This window comes from Haemaphysalis longicornis, unplaced genomic scaffold, assembly GCF_048455015.1.
Source record: "Haemaphysalis longicornis isolate Haplotype H1 unplaced genomic scaffold, Haemaphysalis longicornis Haplotype H1 scaffold_10, whole genome shotgun sequence".
NCBI lineage: Eukaryota > Metazoa > Arthropoda > Arachnida > Ixodida > Ixodidae > Haemaphysalis > Haemaphysalis longicornis.
The window spans coordinates 48,535,201-48,557,593 of record NW_027526204.1 but is presented as its reverse complement, the minus strand read 5'-3'; the positions used below and the strand labels follow the sequence as shown (position 1 = coordinate 48,557,593).

Genomic DNA, 22,393 nt, shown 5'->3' with positions numbered 1-22,393 from the left:
CACTTATAAAAATGTGCAGTTATTGCAGAAGTTCCTAATTATTGCCATACTGTTTTGCAGGTCTTGCAGCTCTGACTTGAGGAATATATGCACCGGAAATTCGACAGCCTGTTGAGCAATAAAGCTGCAGTCAACCAGCACTTACGGCTTTGTGGTATTTGAAGGGTAGTGGGACCACGTTGTGTTTAGAAAATTGCTTAAGCAAGTGTAGCATGGCCAAATGAATGCAGTGAACTAAAGGCCTTGGCATGCATTTGGCCATATTTCAATTGGTGCTCCAGTGGGCCCATGATACCAATACACCTGTAGGTACCAATAGACCTTAGGACTAGACCAATACACCAATAGGTACCAATACACCAATAGGTACCAATAGACCTATAGGACTAGACCAATACACCAATAGGTACCAATACACCTATAGACTGATACACCAATAGCTATTGGTGTCAATAACCCAATAGGCTATTGGTTTTGTCTATTGGTAATTTTTGCTAGGGTTGTAGTATTGGTGTGGTGTATATGATTCCGTTTGTCTGCGGTCATGTTTATATCGGCCAAACGGGCCGATGCCTTAACATTCGACTAATGGAGCATAGACGTTCTTTGAAGGGCGATGACTATTCCCACGTCGCACAACACTGCAAAAAATGTAAAGATTGTTACCCTGTTTTCAAGGACACAAAATTAGAAGCCAAACATAAAAACCAGCAGGTCGGAGAGATAATAGAGGCATTCCATATTAGAAGGAACGAGGGCAAGTGCGTTAGTGTTCCTTCTCTGTCATTACTTGACAAGGAATTTCAGTTTCTTATCCGCTAGCAGATTGTGTAACTTCTTGGATGCTGAATTTCGTCGCGTGCCAGTGTTTTAAAGATGTTACTCTGTTGTCGCTCACACGCTTTGTCCGTGTTATCTGTTTACGCGATAGTATGGTTATTGTGTATAAATACGTGCTTTCTTTCTAATAAACTTTCACTTGCGAGTTCAGCGCTGTGCGTCGTCCACTCTTCTTTTTTGTCCCTCTATTCCTTGCGCCGTTTTTTCACCTTGAATCTTAATCTGCACCAACTAGCCCAACTTGCCATCTTACTTGCGTCCAAGGCCGGCTTCAAATAGCTGCAGCAGATTACGACCATGTGTATATCGCAAAATTACCTGAAACGGGCACTTCAGGGAAGAGCGTTCGAGTTGCCGTCGCTCCCCAACATACGCCAGGCTGGTGATACGTCGCTCCCTCAACAACGAACTTTACTGAACCCGTGGAGCCGCAGAATAGCCGCAACGCACACCGCAAGGCAGGAGATACGACAATCACGACCAGCGAAGACACGGACACTTTTTCAGAAGCAGCTGCGACTCGAGACGCGTGCAGAGCTGTTCTAGCGGCGGCAGTGCACATCACAGGGCGTCCTGGCAGGCAGGCACCACGTTACGTTGTGCGCGGTTAGGTACTGACTGCTGCTTTTCTGCTTCCCTGGACTGCGCGTTCCACGCAGGCGACCTTCACGCCCAGCTGATTTCCAAGCGCTACACGCAGTAGAAATACGAAGCGCGAGCACGAAAACTGACAATACATGGTCTATTTGGCACTCAAGTGTGCACAGGCGCCGGAGGGATGTAATGCTTTGCGGTGGAGTGCCGCTTGTTGCTTGCGGCGCTGCGGACGTATGTTTGGACCGAGAAAGAGAAAAAGAAAAAGAAAGAGAGAGACAGAGCGCAAAAATGCTTTGCTGAAGTGGAGGACACCACGAAGACAGTGCAAATATTACCACCACGTCTTACTCCAAATGTTACTATAATACATTACTACTAACTTCAAATACTACTATGTATGAGCCACATCAGTACCGACTTGCGACTTTTTTTCATCTATGGAATTTAAAGGCCACATGTTTGATGTGTGACGGCAACACAGAAGACTGGATTTCGCCGTTAAACTTGCGTAGTAAACCCAAGAAATGGGCGTTCGGAAGGAAAGATCAGACTTAGTGCAGCTTAGTAATTCCGCGGTGCCACGCATTGCACGAACCTGCCTTCTCTGCCTGATGAAGGCCAAAGCAATCGCCTTTTAGCGGTGCTGTGAATGCCGACGACACCAAGAGCCATTTCAAATACCCCTAACTTGATGCCAAGCATCGCATCAACATGGCCATCAAACGTCTTGGAAGGGAGCGCCCTCACTGCAAACAACTTCACGAGGTTTCGCGAGATGGGCTGGCATACGTTGTATTACATTGGGAGGTTATTTTTGCTTTAACGAGAGGTGTGTACTTTGCTGTTGCTGATCGCGCTGTGGTGTGCACTGTTTTATTGCGGGCTAACAACGTCTGTGTGCTAAGGTGGTGTTGCGATAATCGGCTCATGGTACAGGGCTTAACCGCGGTCGGATTACGGACCGCCGTGCGTGTGAAGGCGCCTAATGGGCAGCTGATAGGCATCTCTGTGGGCCTCGCAGCAGTTTATGAACGGGCCTGTCTGCTTGCCATCGTCGTGGTTGTCGCGTCTCCTGCCCAGCGATGGTCTGTGTTTCCCCGACTGACCGCTCTTCCTGCGGCCGCAATTGTTTTCAGTTGAGTGTTGTGGCTTGTGCACATCAGGACGCCTCGAACTGCCTTCCGTGGAATGCCGATTTGAGGTAACGTTTTTCGACGCACGGCCGTAAAATTGGCTGCAGTTATTTCAAGTCGACTTCGTCAGATAAGCGAGCATTCGGCGCTCAATTAAGTGCAAATGCCTCCGGGAAAGCTTTGCTGGCATAAAACCAGAACCGTGCTGGTGTGGTAACTGATACAGGACATTCTATACGCGAGGTGTGTGGCAGTCAGGAAAAGCTTTGTCTACAGTTCCGTCTCGATGAAACGATACGGCATGCTGAAGTGCCGTACAGACCGAAGTGAACAGTGTCTACGAGGGCCGTCACTAAAGTTTCGTCGAGAGGAAACGCTAACGTCACGCTCGCTTCACAACTCGCGGTGAGAGCGGACGTCCTAATATTTGTGAAGTAGTCGTTACTTCTGATAATTACAGTCGATCGTATTCACTCCACCCAAGTCCAGACGAAATTCTGACCCGCTACCTCATGCTCGCTCCACAACTCGCGTAAAAGTCAACCTGGCGGATATTCAACCGGCCAAACCACTTCCGCTCACTAACTAGCTAGATTCACTGACTATTACTGTTAATAATTACACATGATCGGACGTAGCCCAAGATAGCTGAAGATGCAGTGTCTTAACTCTTTTCCTCCCCTAGAAAAACATGGTTTTATGGAAGTAGTGAAAAAACTCCACAGAAATTGTCCTGTGGAAAATTTAATATTGCGTACCAAAGTTAAGCGGCGTAGTACTCGTACATTTGATTTTAAATCAGGTAAAAAAAGGGATTTAAAAATGAATGTTAAATTTCGAGAAAAAAAATTTCAGTCAAACTTGAGAAAAATGTAACGAAGGTAGTCTCATATCTAAACGGAGAAAATTCAGAGCTGTTCTGAACAATGAAAAATGTTTACACCTCCATCAGGAAACTGCTTCGCTATTATTTTGGCAGGAGCTTGTCGAATTCTAATACCAGAATATTCTTTATAGCCATGTGCCACTAGGCAACGTCGCTTCCTTAGGAAAGTCGTCAGCAAATGATGCAGGCGGCTGTGTAATTCTACCCTCTAACTGATGCCTGGATTCCTTCTTGGGCTAGGGCAACTGTTGACGTTTTCAATGGCATGTGCAGGAGCAGATATTTGCAGTGCCGAAAAATGCTTCGCTCTAGAAGACGTTACATACATGTTTCAAGAAAAGAAAGCCGCTCAAAAACTGCATGCTGCTACAGAAACTGCAGCTTTTTAGTCAGACATAGTGGCATATCTTGCAGTTTCATTTAACAGCAAAGCAAATGGTACTGCCTGAAAATTAGTAAAGCTACCTTAAAGGGCAACTGCGCTGAAATTTTGTTCCCCGAATTTGATCCAAATAAAAAGCTTATGTGTGTGAAACCACCATGGCGACATCCTAAGCCTTATACACCCAGAGCACACTAGCTACCATCAGTTAAAGTAGCTTACTAGCACGAAATTTTCGCCTGTCTGAGAGTCGCCGAAACAAGATCCGAGTGGCCTGTGACAGAGTTGGGGCACCGGTCCCATGGGGCTCGTGCTTCTCTGTCGACTGGCACAGTGCACTTCCGGGCACACACGTGTTCGCCGGCAGTTTGTCTGCTACTCCGCCACACCGTACTACGTCGGCATCACGTTTTTAAAATAACCGCCTGGGTAGCAGTGTCCACAATTTTTCAATGGAAAAAATAGATTAGAGGCCTAGAAACTATGCACGCTTGCAACGATTTTGGAGTTATCAAAACTTTTTCACTTGAAAATAAAGACTGATCTTTATAAATCCTTGACCACTTGCACTTCTGTGCGCAATATTCACTGTATTTGGGCTAGCCCAACGCTGCCTCGTAGACCTCTCCAAAAGCTTGACCTAACTAGAGTTGTTCTGTGCACGGGTATAGGGACCGGGCAGCTGTTGTATGGAACCACCGTTGCTTCAGCGAACAACGCCACCTGTGGTGAACCGCTCGTCAGTGGAATGCTGGTGGCAGTCAGAGCAGCGTAGTTGTGCATGGCTTTCTATTGTTCTGCAGCGGTGCAGCTTGGAAAGTGTAAACACAAGGACTTTTTTTCACATCGGTAAATCTTGAAAGTAGAGGCAACCTTTACGAGGCGTGCCAAGTGTGTGATTTACGTCCATACTCAGCAATTACAAATATCAGACGACGCAACTTTGACTCTTGATAAAATGACCACTACAAACGTGGGACTTCCGCTTCGACCCTCAGGCTCCCATGCGGTCAGTATCTTTCACCAAAACCGACGGCACAAAACTTACGGTTACAGAAAGAAAGTGTAAACTGCCACGACTTTTCCACGGCCACGCGGTAATCGATCTCGTATATGTAAGTGCCTTTCTCTTCAAAGCACACGTATCGAGGTATCCCATCGTTAAGGCTGGCGTGGATACCGTAGTCACTGAAACCAGTGAAGGTAATTTAAGGTGGTAAAAATAAATACTAATATTGATAGTTTTATTCCTCTTCAGATTGCGGGCAGCCAAGTGCAGAGCGCTGCAAAAAGCGCTCATGTCAATGTAGCCCATTCCCAAACTTTAAAGTGTCGAACAAGTTTATGTAGCCGTTAGTGCATTTAAGAAGAAATGAATACTAAAGTAGTTTTATTCGTACTCAGGTTGGGTGGAGCCAAGCGTAGATCGCTGCAAAAAGCGCTCATGTCATTGTAGCCCGTACTCAAATTTAGAAGCGTGCGACAAGTTTATGTAGCCGTTATTTCATCTAAGAACCCAACAAATCTCTGTTTACTTTGTTTCACCGCACATATTCGCTCATAGCACTCCCAGAATACTCAAAGCACTGAAGCAAACATGGAAAAAACAATGGGAGGCTGCGTAGTCCAGTGCACCGGCTCATTCCACTAACGAAGGGAGCGCCGACTGGTGGCACCACCCGTCCAGCTGCCCGGTCCCTATAAACACTTGTGTGACTGACTTTTTCTTTATTCGCTGAGTGAACTGAAATGAGTGTCGCTCTTGCTGACAAAATACCCGCAGTAAGACCGGCCATCCCCTCTGTAAAGAGCAAAAGCTAGCAAAACTGCTTCTCTCCTAAATGATGCACTAAATTCGTTTTTCGACTGCAAAATATAAAGTGTAATGAACTGCGCATGTCCCCTAGGAAAGTAGCAAACACTGCTAGTCAGATAATGTTTTTCAAATTTTGGTGCACTATCCAGCTTCTGAAGCTGACATATGGTGTGAGATAAATTTTGAAATTCGGTCCTCGATGTGCAGTGAGGTGAACGTAACTCGGTGGATATTCACAAATCTGTTTCTCCATGAAGACAGTAACAACAGGTTGTGATCGATTGCCGCCTGTGCATTGTTTGTTCCTCTATAAAAAGCGAGATGATAGCCATGGCACCGGCTAACAAAAGCAGCTTTTTGGTATTATACATGCAAATGGCTTTGTAAATCTGCACTTGCAATGCCAAGGATAGCTACTCCAGCAGGTATTCTGATGCATAAATAACTGTGGGATGGTACACTTCATTTTCATTGATTACAATGCAATTTCGGAATTGCACTAACCCTGTTACCCTTGGAAAAATGTTAATGACACTTCTCCTGTGGAGATAACAGTGTGGAATGCGATGGAACCACACGCATTTGGAGGCTTGTGTGATCATCTACCGGTACTGGTGTGCCCACTTTTGTTCCATCACCTACGTCGCGTCTGGCCAGCAGTAGTGGCTGCAATTTTTCACTTTTGGCTTCGGAAATGCCAATCTTCACAAGCCATTTTCGCTACACGCATTCCTGTTTGAAATGCAGAGTTTTTGCTGTTAGCACTCTTTTGGACTGTACTATTTGACGACCTTATTTTTTCGTTGTCAAAAGTTTAAGTGCAGTTGGCTTTTAAGGAGCTTAAAAAAACTAAGAAGCTTGGAAAGGCAAGACGTCTCTGAGACCCCCAGAGAAAATGCTCTTGCAGTTCGGTCTAGCACAGAAGGGAATAGAGAATACATCAATGGCCCGTGAGCAGTTCCGCACACCAAGGAAGCTTATCTGTTTGCCCATTTGTCTAGTTGATAAGGCAACTCTGGTTGGCAAAATTGTGTGGTTGCTCTTTTCTTCAGGAAAGTAAAAGTATCGATCGGCTTATTACTGGTACTGTTGGCATCGAATGTTATTGTGTGAGTTTTTACCCACGGCTTGGTTTTTCTCTTCCAGGAGACACAATACCAACAGCAGGCATTCAATGTTCAACTTCATTGATGCTTAACAGCTGCATCATGGCAACATCTGCAGACACAGCGTGCAGACATCTATCCCGCAGCCGAAGCACACAAGTGGGAATTTCCACCAGGGTCATAGGTGCCATCCCTATTTTGCCATCTCTCATGCCTATTTTGTTCAACTGCTCGCTTGTATGCATTGCTGACGGTGAATTTTCTTGTCAGGTACCCAGTGCGCTTCCACAGAGCTCATCAGTCAAAGCTCCCAAACAGTGGAAGAATTTTCAGGTTTGAATCTTCTGTTTCTTTCATGTATACAACTAAGTTGTTCAGTATTGGCAATGAGATGTTTGAGTGGCACCCCCTGGCTGTGACGTCAGCTTAGGGACTTGCACCGCCGTTGTCTGCAACACTCCGCTTGTTAAGGTCAGCAGCGCCTGTGCTAGAAATCACCTGTTTAGACGCTATAATGCTTTTAGTGTATGTCAAGTAATTCAGGTATTTTTGCCAGCTTCTGACACACCAATAATTGCACGCTGTATCCCCCACGATTTTGCAACACCTGAGGAGAGGGAGAATTTTTTTACAACATCGGTCAGAAGATCAGAACTCGACCTTTCTAGCTTATTGCCGAGGTTCAGCGCTCAGAGCACCTTGATAAGTATTCAAAATGCGTGGCCTTCTTACAGTTTTTTTGAGATGCTCTTATGAAGACTCAACAGTCTAATGCGACGTGCCAAGCAGCGGGCTCCTACACGCGCATAGCACAGCAGGAAATAAAGCGGCTGTCTTCTATTTCTTTCATTGTTGTTGACTTGTATCAGATGTGTGCTTTTTTTTCTGGGTGAAACGTATTCATTTTTCTGCACCGTCACGAACGTCTTTCTAGTACTAGTAGGTTTGGGAATGTTTGGGAGGCTCACAAAGATTGTGTGGATAGTTCTTCAAGCTGTATGGCATACATTCCCTTCTTCACAAATTGGCTTTCGTTATGGCTGCGTGCGAGAAGGTGCATATCCGTAGCGTGTGTTGTTTATTCACATGCAAATACAATGAGAAGGTTTGTGCTACGCCACTGTGATCGCGCCCCAGACAACGTTGTCCAGAGTACTCAAAGGTTGCTTACATGCTCCGAATTTCTATCGTAACCATGGTTATCATAACGAACTGACTCTCATCTTCAACAATTATGACATGATTACGGTATTGAAGGCTTGATATGCTTGATAAAGAACGAAATAAAGAGTATACGTGCATACATTATAAGAATCGAAGCAGATGAATATTTCCTAAGAGCTCTTTGTTTTCTAACCTTTCCAGGCGTAAAGTACAAATTCTGGTCTACTCGGTATAGCATAGTATGAATTTAAGGAAACTGCTCTTACTCTCTTGTCCTGGACTGAAGACAGGGCCCACTAATCAGCTCGATTTTACTGTTCAATAAAGTTTTCCCCTCCCCCTCCTCTTGAGTGCAGTTTTCCTATAACGCATATGGGAATATTAGGAAGATATGGTTGTAGGAAATGTACCGAAATATCCCTCCAGGTCTGAACAGTGTTACTGTACGTTCACTGTAGACGTGACTCGTTTTGCTCAATAAACCTCCATACTAGTTAGAAGCCTGGTATAAAACCAGCATGTGCCACTATACACAGTGGGTTATCTAGAACTCAACCTGCAGCTTTTGCAGCCCATAGTGCATGTGGGCATACTCTCATGCCATGGAAAAGTAAAGGGATGTGATTTCGAGCGTTCGTCCAAGGTTGCAAAGACTCTTTTACCTTACATATGACTACTGGGAATCGTAATGCCTTCTGCCAAAGCTGACAGCCCCAAAGGTCTGGAATTTGTTTTGGTCTTGTATTTTCATTGTTGTTGGTTACTAGCAGCTGGCTGTTCCCTTTGTTCGAAAGACTGCTTAATGCAGAAGCTGACGCCTAGCTCTGACTCTTCGTTCTCCGCGCAGGACCGGCTTCGCAAAGAGTGGGATGACGCCGGTAATGCTTCTTCTGTAGCCGTATTCAAAACTATAATTTCGCCCGTGCCTTCAGCTAGTGTACGCGATTGTTATGATAAAAAGTTATGCATACGCAAAATCTAGTGCGTACAAGGTTCAGACGTCAACCGGGCACAAAGAAACAGCAGAGAGAGTGAGCCTGAGTGAAGCAGACAACAAATGCGAGAATCTCTAAGCCGACGTCACGGAGGCGCGCTTCGCAACGCTGCCCGTGGGGGCGCTCTCCGCCAATAGAGTGGTCAATAGAATGCAAATTTTTTTGTTTTAACGTGCATTTGGAATATATTTTTCTGTAGTTTGCCTGTACTCTGTGCGTTGTGATGATATGAAGCCATGAAGGTTTTTTAAGTGTGGATACTTAACACCAGCCAATATATAAGGTACACCAACCAAGATATCGGTTATTGTGCACCTCAGTGGTGTAGTGGCAAAGTTGTTCTGCTCATGTTGCCAAGGCTGCTGTTACTATGGAAGTCCAAAAATGATCGTGCTAACATTTTTAGTATATATGAAATGATACCTGGGGGTCTGAATTTGGTTGGAGGTGTCTACAATGCTGTCTCATAGCCTGGAGATTGCCTTTGTGCGGTTGGCCTTAGAAGTTAGTAGAAAACTTTTAAAGTGAAGCTTTAATGTTCTCACTGATGGTGTCTGTAACGCGAAAATGCCCTGCGGGAAAGCAAACTGTTTCCTACGATGTTGATGAATGATCGTGGGTGAAGTCAAACAAAAAAAGGCTTCAGTGGCCGGAATTGAACCTCGGTTGCTCGAGTTATAAAGCTGGCGTCTATCCGATTGCTCTATTTCGTCATGGTGGAAACTGAGTCCAAACTCAAACGACAACCAAAGAATCCGTCATGAGACAGCTTCACGTTGAACCATCATCGTCATCGTCATCGTTAGACTTCAGGGGTGCATGATTTTTTATTCCATATTTCCTGCTATGTATGGTTTCAAACTTAAGTGTTCCAGCCAACTCTTTATGCACTGTATGCCAGCATGATCCATTTCTACATTTGCTATTGGCCAAGGTAATAGGTAAAATCTGAAACATTTCACCTGTTATTCATAATTTGTTTACAACCTATGTTTACCCACCCCTCATCCTCAGTAATTTTGACTGTACCCGGGGTGTGTGCATGACCTCTGAGCAGTAGCAGTGAAAACACTGTTTACCTTGCATGCAGGAGTACACAAACAAGAGTGGGAGGGATTTCCAGCAGCTGTTCTGGAAAGTTGAAAGTGGTGTTTTGTTGAGCTTGCCTGTTTGTGAAGTGTAGGTGTATTAGTGGCAACATTTTGTGGCCCTTAATCCACTAGCACGAGTCACGTTTGACTAGCTTTGTATTACGAAATAAAATAGCTAGTGTGTGGGCCTAAAATACAGAGCATTTTCACTCTGAAGTCCCTTTCTGTAGATTGTCAGAATGTCACTGTTTAATAAAACTACAAGGTAACGCAATACAGTATGCCACCTTTGCAAAAATATTTTGGAGGCAAACTTATACATAACGAAAATAATCACAGTTTCATGTGTGTAATTAAGCAGTGCTAAAGGAAGCTTTTTCAGACATCTTCACAATTTTATTCGATATATTGTACAACCCCATCTTTTAGCATGTTTTCTAGACAGTGCAAGCATTTATTGACACCATTGATTCATTTGCAAGGTTAGGACTGCATGAGGATTAAGTGCTACGTCAGTAAAGCTTTCCTGAAGCCTTTAAAAATTCTGTGGCATTACCAACTCTAACTTGTAGGCAAACTATGATTGGTGCATACAAGCGAAGCATCTCTCAGAGGGTTTTTCTAATGCCCATTACCTTTAGCTGTCTCTACATTTGATTGTTTCAGTTCTGGATGCCGACAATGCCCGAGTTGGGGCCAAGGAGAAATTACCTGCTTTACGAGGTGGTGCAGTCCTTGCGGCAGAGGCTGGTCCTCGCACCTGCTCCTGTGACCCACATTCTTGCAAGATAAGGTAGGTTGCAATGCTTGCAGTGCTGTTTCTTGTAGAATATCAACTCTGTGGGAAGCCCTGGCTTAAAACAAGTCACTTTGCTCTGCTTTAAGGGACAGACAGCCGATTTTTGTTTAGTGTATTTTCTTTATCGAAATGAAAGAGCATCACTTAAAACCCCTTAACCTGAAACGGTTTTGCTGATAGCGCACTAAAACTTTTGAACTATTAATTTTTATATTACCAGCCTTACATGTCCTGCCAAAACGAATGTTGGCAGCCATGACAGTGAGCCATGAGGCAACATACTTTTAACTGCACTTGGGATTAAAAAAAAGTATTTTAGAACTTGTCCGTGGCTAAAACAACAATAAAGTGCAAAGTCCTATTCATACTGTTTTTGAATCACGCATTGAAATCGATGAAGTTGTTTGGACACGTAGTGTTACGTTTTGACACTACCTGTTGCCACCTTTCAGACTTCAAATTAAAATGATTTCTGCGTGTTTACCTAAAAATTCCTTGTGGCTACCACGGTATATATAATACGGGCTTCCATATGAGCTAGACAACATGCACTCCGCAAAAAACAGGTGTGTGTCCCTTTAAGAAATTTGGTGCAGGAAATCGGGTGGAACAAGCTCCTCTACAAATAGAAATGGAAAAGGTACCAGCATCTTGAGGAACACTGGCAGATGTAACGAACGTGCTAGCATATGATATTAACAAGAACATACTTCAACCAACAGCTCTAAATGCCTTCCCCCTCCCCCTTGTATTCAGAAAGCAACCTCACTTATGCCTTAAAGAGGCCCTGAGATGGATTTGAAAGTTTTTTTGTTTGTGTCAGAAATCTGCTGTATAGTTCTTGTAGAAGCAACTCCAAAAATAGTAAGCATATTCACTCACGCTAACAAAAGTTATTACCCCGACGAGACAGAACTATTTGTTGGCTCGGCGGCTTGCGATGACGTAATAGTCCGACCTCGTCTGAGGCGAAGCACTCATTTCATGGTTGGCCGCCCAAATGTCAGCGATTTTTTACGGCTGTGGTTCTACCCACGTTGGTTTACAGCGTCGTCGTTACCATGGTTACTTCAGCGAGTGGGTTGCACATTAGACGATGACGCCTTTTTTTTTTAACGCTACCTTTTTAGTCCTTCCGGACTTTGAGCAGGAGGTACTGGTGATTGCGGAAGTCGACCTTGCACGCGCGAGAGTTTCCGTGAACGGTAACTTACTTTTACCGTCTCTACATAGCAATACAGAGGCTAGAATTCCTAGCGACTGTAGCGAGCCCCCTGCGCCGGCGAAATGTACGCTCGTGTCTTGATTAGATTACCGTAAAGTTCTTAGAGAACGCCTTCCCCCGAAACATCGCCCACCTCCTTTGACGCTTCAAATATTCAATTTACTGGAAGACGCGCCCACGCCGTAAAATCGATGGCTTTAGCGCCGATGAGTGAACAATAAACCCGAAACATCTCTTCATGTGTAGATGCGGTCACTTATTCGTCCTTTCCGCGCTTGACCCGAAAGTTCGCTCATCTCGAATTTTTTCTTGATATCTCTGGAGTTTTGTTTGGCCACCTTTTTGTAGTTTTTCGCACCTGACCCGAAAGTTCGCCCATCTCGTATTTTTCACTGGATATCACTGTACTTTGGGTGGGTGTTCTTTCGGAACTTTACGGCACAGCAAATGCACTGCGCTCGGCGCTTCATACAAGCAATCTTATACCCCGGCTACAATAGGGTCCGAATGTCATTTGAACCAAATGTCATTTAACTCAAATGGGGTGCTTCAAATGCCATTCAGAATCCGCCGTGCTACACTACAATTTAAATGGCATTTGAAAGCTTTAGCATTCGCTCGCCGTGCTGCATGGCGCTGCTGCTGTCGAGTTCTGTTTTTACACAATAATGCAACAATCAAATTTAGCTGCAGTCTTTCGTAATAAAATGATGAAATTACCAATAACAAAAACTTTGACACGGTTTTTGCATAATTCTGAATCCCAATCGAGGTTTCTTGTGCTGTCTGGCCACACTGGTTCGTTGCTTGCTCGCACTGGTGCTGAGAGTAAGGAATTATTACATCTTGATATCACGATTTAAGTGAATGAGAAGTAAACAAAGTTCCACAATTAAGAATATTTTGCTTGTTTTAAGTACGCCAGTAATGTATTTGTTTATGCTGACTTGGAACGCTATGCGCGAGAGTGCTAGAAATGGCATTTGAAATCCCAAATGTCTCCCTCGGTGCTCATTTGGCTCGAATGTCATTTGAGCCAAATGGCATTTCAAAACCTAGTGTAGCAGCACAACTTGGCATTTGAGTGAAATTACATTTGGTTCAAATGACATTCGGACGCTAGTTTAGCAGGGGTATAAGTTGATGTTTATTACATTCTTGCTAAATGATGATCAGGAGTACGATAAATGACATTTTTTTCAGAAGAGCGAGCAAAATCTCCGCCTCTACTCCAGCCTCCCACGCTTCCAATGGGTCAGATGCGTTTTTGAACTAGCATAGCTCTTTTGTGCTTTTAGAATCGTGTTGGGCAAGGTAATACAGTCTACGCCCGTTACAACGGACCCTCTGAACCCGGAAAAAAACGTCCGCTGTAGCCGAAGTATGCAGTATCCGACAGGGGGGGGGGTGGTGGAGGAGGAGTATGAGTCCTAAAGTGGGTACTTTGACCGATATTGCATAAGCATAGTACACCTTTGTTCTTTCTACATGCCTGCAGCACCTCTGCACAGTGTTCGCGCGAGGGCAAAGAATCACGTAAACACCGTTTCCAAAGCCTAGAACCGGCACTTGGAAAAGGCCTAGCGCTTGCGGTCAAGCGTGTAAAGACGCATGATGAGCTGAGCAAATAAAGCAAGAATATAACTAGGCACAATTATTAACCAGCTATAACACATCAGTCGTGGCCATCAGCAATTAGCTAGGCTCTTTTAAATCCCCTCACGACGACGCAGGTTTTCCCGAAACCATTCGTCAAACAAATTGGATCGCTGCCTCATGTTCCCCCAAGGCAGCTTCCAGATTTTTAGCGATTTTAGTCTGGTCGTTGAAACAGCTGTAATGCAATATTCATAATCTGATGACGGATAGCTGTAAAATCGAAAGTTAGACCAGTTGGACTGCGCACGGTTACCGGCAGATTGCACACAATGGATGGGGAAGAACCCCCTACTTGAGGCATTTCTTACCTTTTCCACCGAACGGAACGGGAACGATGCATGCGTGGGAATAATAAAAGCCGAACTTCACTTAACCCGAGTTTTTTATTACATAAAAAAACTGACGAGGGCAGACTCGCCTCCGAGTGCACCACGTTTTTCAATCTCACCGGAGTCGCGTTTATCGGCACCGGCCGTGTTCTTGACGGTAGAGCGGACCGTCTGCTTAGAAAGGCCTGTACTTTTGGCGATGTCGGCCTGTTTTAAATGCATAGCATTTTAGTAACTCACAATGTCACGCGGCGTTGGCGTGCCTTGTCGTAGTCCGCATGCGCGCCTTGTCGTAGTCCGCATGCGCGTCTTGTCGTAGTCCGCAGGCACGCCTTGTCGTAGTCCGCAGCCAGGAAGAAATAACAGTTTCCGGCGCCCGGTTTCGAACCCATGACGCCGCGGGCGGAACGCAAGGTGCCCGGCGCACTACCGACCGAGCCACGAAACCGACACAGATTTCGATGCACCGAAAGCGCCTTATATCCTTCACTCATTTCTCGTTTGTTTCGAAAGCGCCACAAGTTGTCCCGCGCCTCCAAAAGATGGCGACACGGGTCCCGCGATCGAGAGATACGACTTGCCGGCGCACCCCAACGGAAATGCTGTGCATTTGATCGTGCCCCTCGCGAGGGGGATGTCTTTTTCCCCATGTTCGACAGCGTTAATTACGCTTAGTTTATCGGACAGTGAAATCAGCTACCCTGCCGCTCATGCCGCTGGTCGCGCACACACAAAAAAAGCCATTAGCACTGGCTTGGCTTGGCTGCGCCAACGACCCGGCTGCCAGCAATGTTGCCAGACATAACAGTTTTCTTGCCAAAATAAACAAAGAAAAAGCACATCGGATGCCGGCCTCGCGGAAGTCCGCTATAAACATTCAGTCGAAACAATTTTCGCCCAAAATTTAGTCTGTTGTAGCCGATAGTCTGCTCTAGCCGGGTTCGTTATGAGCGGAGTGGACTCCATTTAAAATGCATGGGGACCAGACAAACCAAGAGAAATGGTCTGTTGTAACCGAAAGTCCGTTGTTGCCGGATCCGCTGTAACGAGCGTAGACTGTATAGGTAATTGCGGAATCATTACAACATGTACTCATTTTGTATCGAAATATTTAGCGGAGGCCTGAATTCTGGTTAATTCAATTCTTGGTGCTAATTGTTCTCACTAGATGGTGGCGTCAACGTCATGTTTTCTAGGCTTTCTATTTTTTTAAGCTCTACAGCAGAAGTATACAGCTCTTTTGAAAGGAAATGATTGTACTGTGAGAGTTTAATCTAAAACGCCCAAGATTCAAGCTATTTAGAGCAAAGCGAACAGTTCTGGGAAACAAACTTTTGTGTCATTTGCTTTGAGACAAATTCGCCAGATGTAGCTACTTGGCAGCCGGTAAGCCGGAATGAAGAAACTGCAGAGTGCAATCCTTTCGTTTTCAGCGGCAAACGGCTACTGTTGCTTCAATTAACACGGTAAATGGTAAAACGTGCTAAGGACACTAGGCAACACGGTTCATTCAGAAGGGCGGGCACACCAAAGCACACTTTCGTGCGGTCATGACTTGATGGGAAGCAATGAAATGAAACTCTTTGGCAGGAGTTGTCACTACAGGATGCGCATGCTCTTCCCCTTGTCGCCACCGGCGCAGAGAATCAGCTGCGACAGCGTTTGGGCTTGAACTGATTTATTCAGCCGGCTTGAGCGAACTTGAGCGTGCGCCTCGTGATCACGAGCAGTGCCCGGCGTCGTTCAAGCGCTGGATGAGGAGCTCCTGCTTTCGTCGTCAGCACGGCGCTCCCTTGGCGCGCCGTTCGTTACAACCTCATAACTGAAACAACATCGAGGCTACGCTCGAAACACGGATGGTGCAAAGAATCCTCTCGGGAACAGCATCCAAAAAACAAATGCAAAGAAAACTGATGAAACTCTTACACCAAACACGGAGCGCTGAGTGATCACGCTGCGAGCGTCATTGCTGCTGCGCTCACTGTATCCTTCCGCCGAGAATGGAGGAGCGTCAAGCCTGGTTTGGCCCGGTGTGTAAGTGCTCTACACTCCGGTATAAAACAAATATGTGCGACAGTGTAAACACACACACACACAAAGGATGTTTTTTCTCTCGAAAACAGGCGCGGAAAGACGTAGACTAAGAAAAGTAATACACAGCTTTCTTATGTTTTTACGCTCTTAAAAATTGATTTTAATCAAGAGCGCACTATTACGTCACGATTAGTTCAAGAAATAGCCGTTGTGCTCCGATACCATTGACCCCCGAAACCCCCATCTCAGGGGCCCTTTAAGGCAGCCTTTTATAAATGTCAAAGAATGACTGGAATGAGAACTGTCTGCTGCACATTTCAGAAGCCTTCTTTAATTCGCCCTTATTAAAGGCGCCGTTTTCGGAGAACGCTTGACTTCTGCAAGTGAGGCTAGCCCGTGACACGCTAATCCGCATGTGGCGTGTGGGCGGGACTTTACCCTGGCACCAATAGGGAAGGACGCCCTCATGGTGCCAGCGTCGAAGAGCTCAGAGCAGCCAGCTACATCGTTGGCCTGTCCCCATAAAGACCTTTAGTCTTAACATCGTGGCCGATATTTTAGCGTTGCTTGCCCTACCAGTGGGCAGGACTATCCCTTGCATACGTTTTCACGGTATTGTCATCATGTGTAACTTGGTTTCAACATTGGCTTCATTCTGGCAAGCGACAACAGATGTCAGCAGCACCTGCCTGCGTCGTTTCGTGAGCAGAGGCAGCACCATGGTGCTGGCGCTGGTTGCTTTGCGTGTCAGCTGAACCAGGGTACAGGTTTCCACATGGCCGCATGAGGATGGGGGGTGGGTGTGCGGCTCATTTTTGAGCACAGAAAGTAGTTCATTCTTTATAGCTTTAGTTATTTATCGTGATTGACTCACAAAATCTGCAACCTTAGCTAAGCTATCATGCTACTCTGCAATGTTGGTCGGCAAAAGGCTCACTTAAGGTAGACTGGGAGCTACCTTAAGTAACAGTTATCAGGCTTCGCGAAAAGATGCTTCTTCAATGTAAGTTTGGCTCTTGAAATGGGGCAAAGGGACAGAAAGTGTCGGAAGGCAAAAGTGATACTCAATTCAGGTTTGTGAATACAGCTGTAAATGCTTAAATTAAAAGGTTTCATTTGCAAATAGGGCTATTTAGTTACATTGTCAAGGACGCAGTAAAGTTTTGCGTCAAAGTTGTTTTATAGTTGAGCTAGTAAATTAAGATGGCATTAAAAGAACACAAGCATCTTTCAGGCATTGAGGTAATCTTCAGCAGATTCAGTATATCCCAATGTATAGAGAACCTGGCAAGGTACTTAAAGCATAGAGTCTATTCTTGCTAGCAGAAGCCAGTGTGCGAAATGTTTTTGTTTTGGTATCTACCTTGCTGTCATGTGCAGGACATCAATATTTAGCAAGTTGGACAACACACTCCCGTATGAACTCATTTAGAATCAATTTGGTTTCGGCAAACACTTTGTGATTGGGCTCCTGGAAGGTTGCAGCCCTTGGAAACATGCCCTCAGTGATTTATCTTTCACTTCTTTGTCAGCGCTAGTTTTATTTCATGCTGCCTCAAATGTGGCTTGCTAGTTGCAGGCGTATGTGCTGTCTACTCACCTGGCTCACTTGGACAGGCTGGATATTTCGTTCCTACTATGTTTTCCGCAACAACATTGTACAATGGGCTAATTGGCACCCCAATTTTGCCACTGAAATACAGACTCGCCTTCAGGTATCTTGCAGGCTATACCATTGGCCAGGTACACTAGGCTTTGTATGCCAGTGAGTGCTTTACCACAAACCAAACTCCTTTTTATAATTGTTACTGCTTCTCAAGGCGTAAAAGACAGTAATCGTGTGATCCCATTTTGCCATGTTGTATGGACATCTTTTTGCTTAGGAATGTAAGCTCTTCAACCATGATGATCTGAAAGTTTTTAATGCTTTTCTAGTCACGAAACTGCATACAAAGGTTGACATAGAAACAAAGGCTTCGACTATAGATGCCATCAAGCATAAGGGGGACACAAGCCACTGCCAGTGCTGGGATGGCTATGCCGTCACTGCTACAGTTGGTGTTGTGGGTTACACTCGGAGAATCCTCCACACATAGCAGCTGTTGCTACGGCATCTAAATGGGGGGCAGGCAAGGCCCACAAACGAAAATCCTCAAGGGCTTTTATTATCCAAACCACCCAGTGCTCCCTTCTTCCAGGGAGCCCTCGTTAATTCGCGGTCCAGAGCTGGTTGGCTGGGTCGCAAATGGGTACCTAGGCGATGTTGCTCGAGGCTAGCTTAGATGAGCCCAGTTTCGTTCGCTCGTGTTCCTCTGGGCGTCACCTCGTCAAATACCGTGGTGCTGGCTGCCTACATCAGTTGTTACCTCATCAAATGACGTCACGTCGCTCACCCCACCGTCCCATTGAACGGCTGGGTTTCCGCATTACCCATGACAAGATTATGAACACGCACCTGGCTGGTGAGCAAGGGGTACGGCACTTTTTTGTCACATGCTTGCGGGTGTCCGCAGTTCCCCCTTTTCACAACTTTTAAAGCAGTTTCTCGTGTGATGCTCTTTCACATATTTTTTTTATTGTCATTGAATACACCAATGCCACTACACAAAAAAATGCCTCGGGCACGTAGGTTTGCTGGGAAAAGCCTACTGATAATCAAGCACTTCTTTACTGCTGTATCATGTTTGCGCCCCTTCCTTGGATTTCATGTCTCTGTCTTTTGATGCGAATTACTTTAATAGGCTGACTGGCTGCAATTTTTGTGGCAGCTCCCCCATATAGCTCTCCTGTACAAACACCTGTCCTAATCGGCCAAAATGTTTACATGTGACACGGCAGACACTGGGCTGTGTTTGCAGTGTTCATAGTCCTAGTCTTTTGTAGCTGGCCAAACTATTATCTACATGCCAGAATACAGCCACAGTGGGTTTTTCTCATGCATTTAGAGATCCTTTCAAGAAAAACCAGTCTTGGATATGTTTCACTGTGCTGCCCATGATTTTGTCTTGAGTGGGGAAGACAAATGACAAACGTCATCTGAACTAGTTGAACTGTGGGAATGTTTAGATGAATAACCATGCAAGGTGAGGACAAACAAAAGGACCAACAAATGCGAGTGCTTATAAGTGCTTTGTGTTCAGTTTCATGCTCTTTTTTTATCACAACATTGCTTCAGAAACTGATACCAAAGAGCAAGAAAGCATAGACACTAGTAAGAGAACAGGTGTCATTTGCCTGTTCCACCGAGTGTCCGTGAGAGAGAAGTTTCTGAAAAATCCTGCAGACAGACTGAAATTATATGCCTGGCAGAAACTTTGAAAACCTGGTGAAAATAATTGAAACTGCAGGATATTGCGGCAGTGTTCTGATGTTGCTTTATAGGAGCATTCATTCTGTGGGACTAAAAAACTGGGATTTTTACTAACGTCCCCAAACATCCACTGCCCAGAGATATTACTATAACTTTTCGGCATTGCACTGGTGCCTCCATGGCTGCTATCAATTTTTACGAGCATGGGAAGAAAAAAGTGGGATTTCCCATTTTCGGTTGTATTCAGTATCAACTGGAATTTTGTCATCGCAAACTGAAGTTTTATATTTTGTTCCTAGTTAACGATGTTTAATCAAATTGGGATATTTACGTGATGTTCACCATTTTTATCGAGACCTGGAAGGCAGGTCTCGATAAAAACAGTTGTGCTATCACATGCTTTACAGTTGTGCTATCACATGCTTGTAATTCATTATGAATCTAGAAGGTACTTTACGACTTCATTGCTAACAAACTTACTCAATGGGAGTATCAGGTAGCCCCGATTTTGTGCCACATGTTCTAGAGGCTAGTCTTCACATGTTGAAGGGTGGCAGTTGATGCATTGCATAGATATGCTTATTCACCTTATTGAAGTTGGCTTCGCAAAGTCCTGCATATAAAGTCCTTTCCTGCATAAAGTCCTTTCAATTTGTTACGAGTGCAACATGTTGATGCTTATGTTTGTCCTATCAGTGCTGTCAAAACATGAGTTTTGGCAAACTCCATCAACAACTTAAATTTTATGATTCATCAGCACATGATATGTTTGTACTCAGCCATATATATGAAAGTCTTGTTCACTTCATAAGTTGTTTATTGGCATCTTTCGTGCGTTATTTATGGGCCATAATTTAGTCTACTTTTCTTTGGTAAATATGCAAAATACTGGACTTGAAATGTTATCGATGCATATATGATCCATTGCTGTGATTTTTTTACCTTGTGTTTCACTGGTTCATAATCAACTGCTGGGGCAAACTTTGAAACACTAGGTTTTGCAGACATCTTAGGCCTTCTCTACTAAGTGCACTGTGGCAGTGTTTAAATGCACACTGCACAATTATTGAAAATGACGACTTATTTTGTTTGTGAAACAGCTTGTGTCTAGCTTGTTTGTTGCAATAATCTTCTACAATTTGTTTTATCATTTTTGTTTTCCTGCTCACTTAGGAGTGTTTCCAACGACAGTGGAGAAGTGGAGATCACAGGGAAGCTGTATTCCTGCTTGTCATGTCAACAATCCAACCGCCAGACAACTGACATGAAAGTGTGTAGCAGTAGCTTGACATTCGTATGCACTGTTTGCAAAGAAGTCTTCTGCAAAAAACACAGCCTTGACATACACATGAAAGTGCACTCTGGAGGGAGGCCATACATGTGTAGCATCTGTCAGAAGAGCTTTAAACAAAGAAGTCACCTTAATTTTCATGAAAGATTGCACTCTGGTGAGCGACCCTATGTGTGCAGCTTATGTCAGAAGACCTTTACTAAGAAAAGCCATCTGGTTCTTCATGAACGAGTGCACTCTGGTGAGCGACCATATGTGTGTGGCTTATGTCAGAAGACTTTTATTAAGAAAGGCCACCTGAATGTTCATGAAAGATTGCACTCTGGTGAGAGGCCGTACGTCTGCAGCATCTGTCAGAAAAGCTTTACTAAAAGAGGCACCCTCGTTAGCCACGAAAGATTGCACTCTGGTGAGCGACCATATGTGTGTGATATCTGTCAAAAAAGATTTACCACTAGCGGCGTCCTGGTAAGGCATCAAAGAATGCACTCTGGAGAGAGACCCTATGCCTGTAGCATCTGTCAAAAGGTGTTTTCTCAAAGACACAACATGATTAGTCATGAAAAATTGCACTCTGTTGAGCGGCCATTTGTGTGTAGCGTATGTCAGAAGACCTTTACTAACAAACGCAGCCTGGTTCTTCATAAAAAAGTGCACTCTAGTAAGAGGCCGTATGTCGAGCTTTCGCCACAAGACCTTTACTAACGTAGCCCACCTGATTACTGAATAATGATTGCACTCTGGTGAGAGTCCCTACATATGTAGCATTTTTCAGAAAAGCGTTACTTAAAGCAGCAACCTAGTTAGGCACTAAATATTGCGCTCTGGTGAGGGGCCCTACATGTGTGATATCTGTCAAATGAATCTGCTATGACAGGCGACTTGATTAGGCATCAAAGAATGCACTCCGGTGAGCGACCTTATGTCTGTTTTCTCTGTCAAAAGTTGTTTGCTCAAAGAAGCAGTCTGGTTAGGCATGAAAGATTGCACTCTGGGGAGCTCCTATGAGCTATGTATTACCTAATAAAAGATGTTTACGTGGTCCCCCAGTTGCTCATTCATCATAGATTGCACTCTGGCGAGAGGGCCAATGTGCTTTACTCAAATAAGTTGTCATTAGGCATGAAGGAGTACACTGGTGAAAAACCGCATGTCGATGCTAAGTGCCATCTTTGTGAGCATTAGGAGCTGCTGCTATAAATGCTCGCCTCATATTGTCCGTGTATGAAGGCAAGACACGTGTACACAAATAAAAAATTGTGCACATTTCTTTCCTTCATAAACTCACTACGAGCAGGTGCTTTCAAATGTTGGGCAGATAGGTCTGTCCTTTCGCTCTGTGGCTGGTGCAAAGAAACTGTTGCTTGTGCATGTGTCTTGCAGCTGTGCCCATTCTTTTGTTATGCCTGTGTGGTCTATGGCCCACTTTTCCAAGATTCATAGCCGACCTCAGTATTACCGTTAGGTATTTGCTGACATGCGAGCCTGTTTAAATTTTTTGGCTTAATAAGCTCATGCCTTACAGTGCTTATGGTAAGATCAGATTTTTTTATTGCTGCAAAATGGAAATATCACCCATATCAATCAGGCACATGCACCTTAAATGCACCATTTACAGTACTCGTGTCTGCGAGATCGCCTGCAGGTAGTTATCTGGTTATGAAAAGCATTCTTTTGTGCTGAGGAGTGTTCTTGTCAGGCACTGTGGTACATTTTTTTTGGCACAGTGGAGCCAC

The 22,393-nt window shown here is 44.7% G+C and overlaps 1 protein-coding gene across 2 annotated transcripts; it reads left to right on the top strand.

The window, feature by feature from the left end:
* The first annotated feature begins 2,225 nt into the window (after nt 1-2,225).
* Nucleotides 2,226-21,701, top strand: LOC144158465 (uncharacterized). Of its 2 annotated transcripts, none has more exons than XM_077689346.1 (5): nt 2,226-2,266; nt 6,801-6,944; nt 7,031-7,093; nt 10,677-10,803; nt 20,540-21,701. In XM_077689346.1, the coding sequence occupies exons 2-5, from the start codon at nt 6,845-6,847 to the stop codon at nt 21,360-21,362; spliced, it is 1,113 nt and encodes a 370-aa protein (XP_077545472.1). In that variant the 5' UTR covers nt 2,226-2,266; nt 6,801-6,844; the 3' UTR covers nt 21,363-21,701. The 2 variants fall into 2 exon arrangements, with proteins under 2 accessions (XP_077545472.1, XP_077545471.1); XM_077689345.1 differs by having other exon boundaries at nt 2,241-2,638.
* Nucleotides 21,702-22,393: the final 692 nt, after the last annotated feature.

Excerpts from the sequence above, each read along its gene's own strand:
- LOC144158465 (XM_077689346.1), top strand. The coding sequence starts at position 6,845 with ATGCTTAACAGCTGCATCATGGCAACATCTGCAGACACAGCGTGCAGA. Across the intron at positions 7,094-10,676 it reads AACAGTGGAAGAATTTTCAG|TTCTGGATGCCGACAATGCC; the intron begins GTTTGAATCTTC and ends TGATTGTTTCAG. Across the intron at positions 10,804-20,539 it reads CCACATTCTTGCAAGATAAG|GAGTGTTTCCAACGACAGTG; the intron begins GTAGGTTGCAAT and ends CTGCTCACTTAG.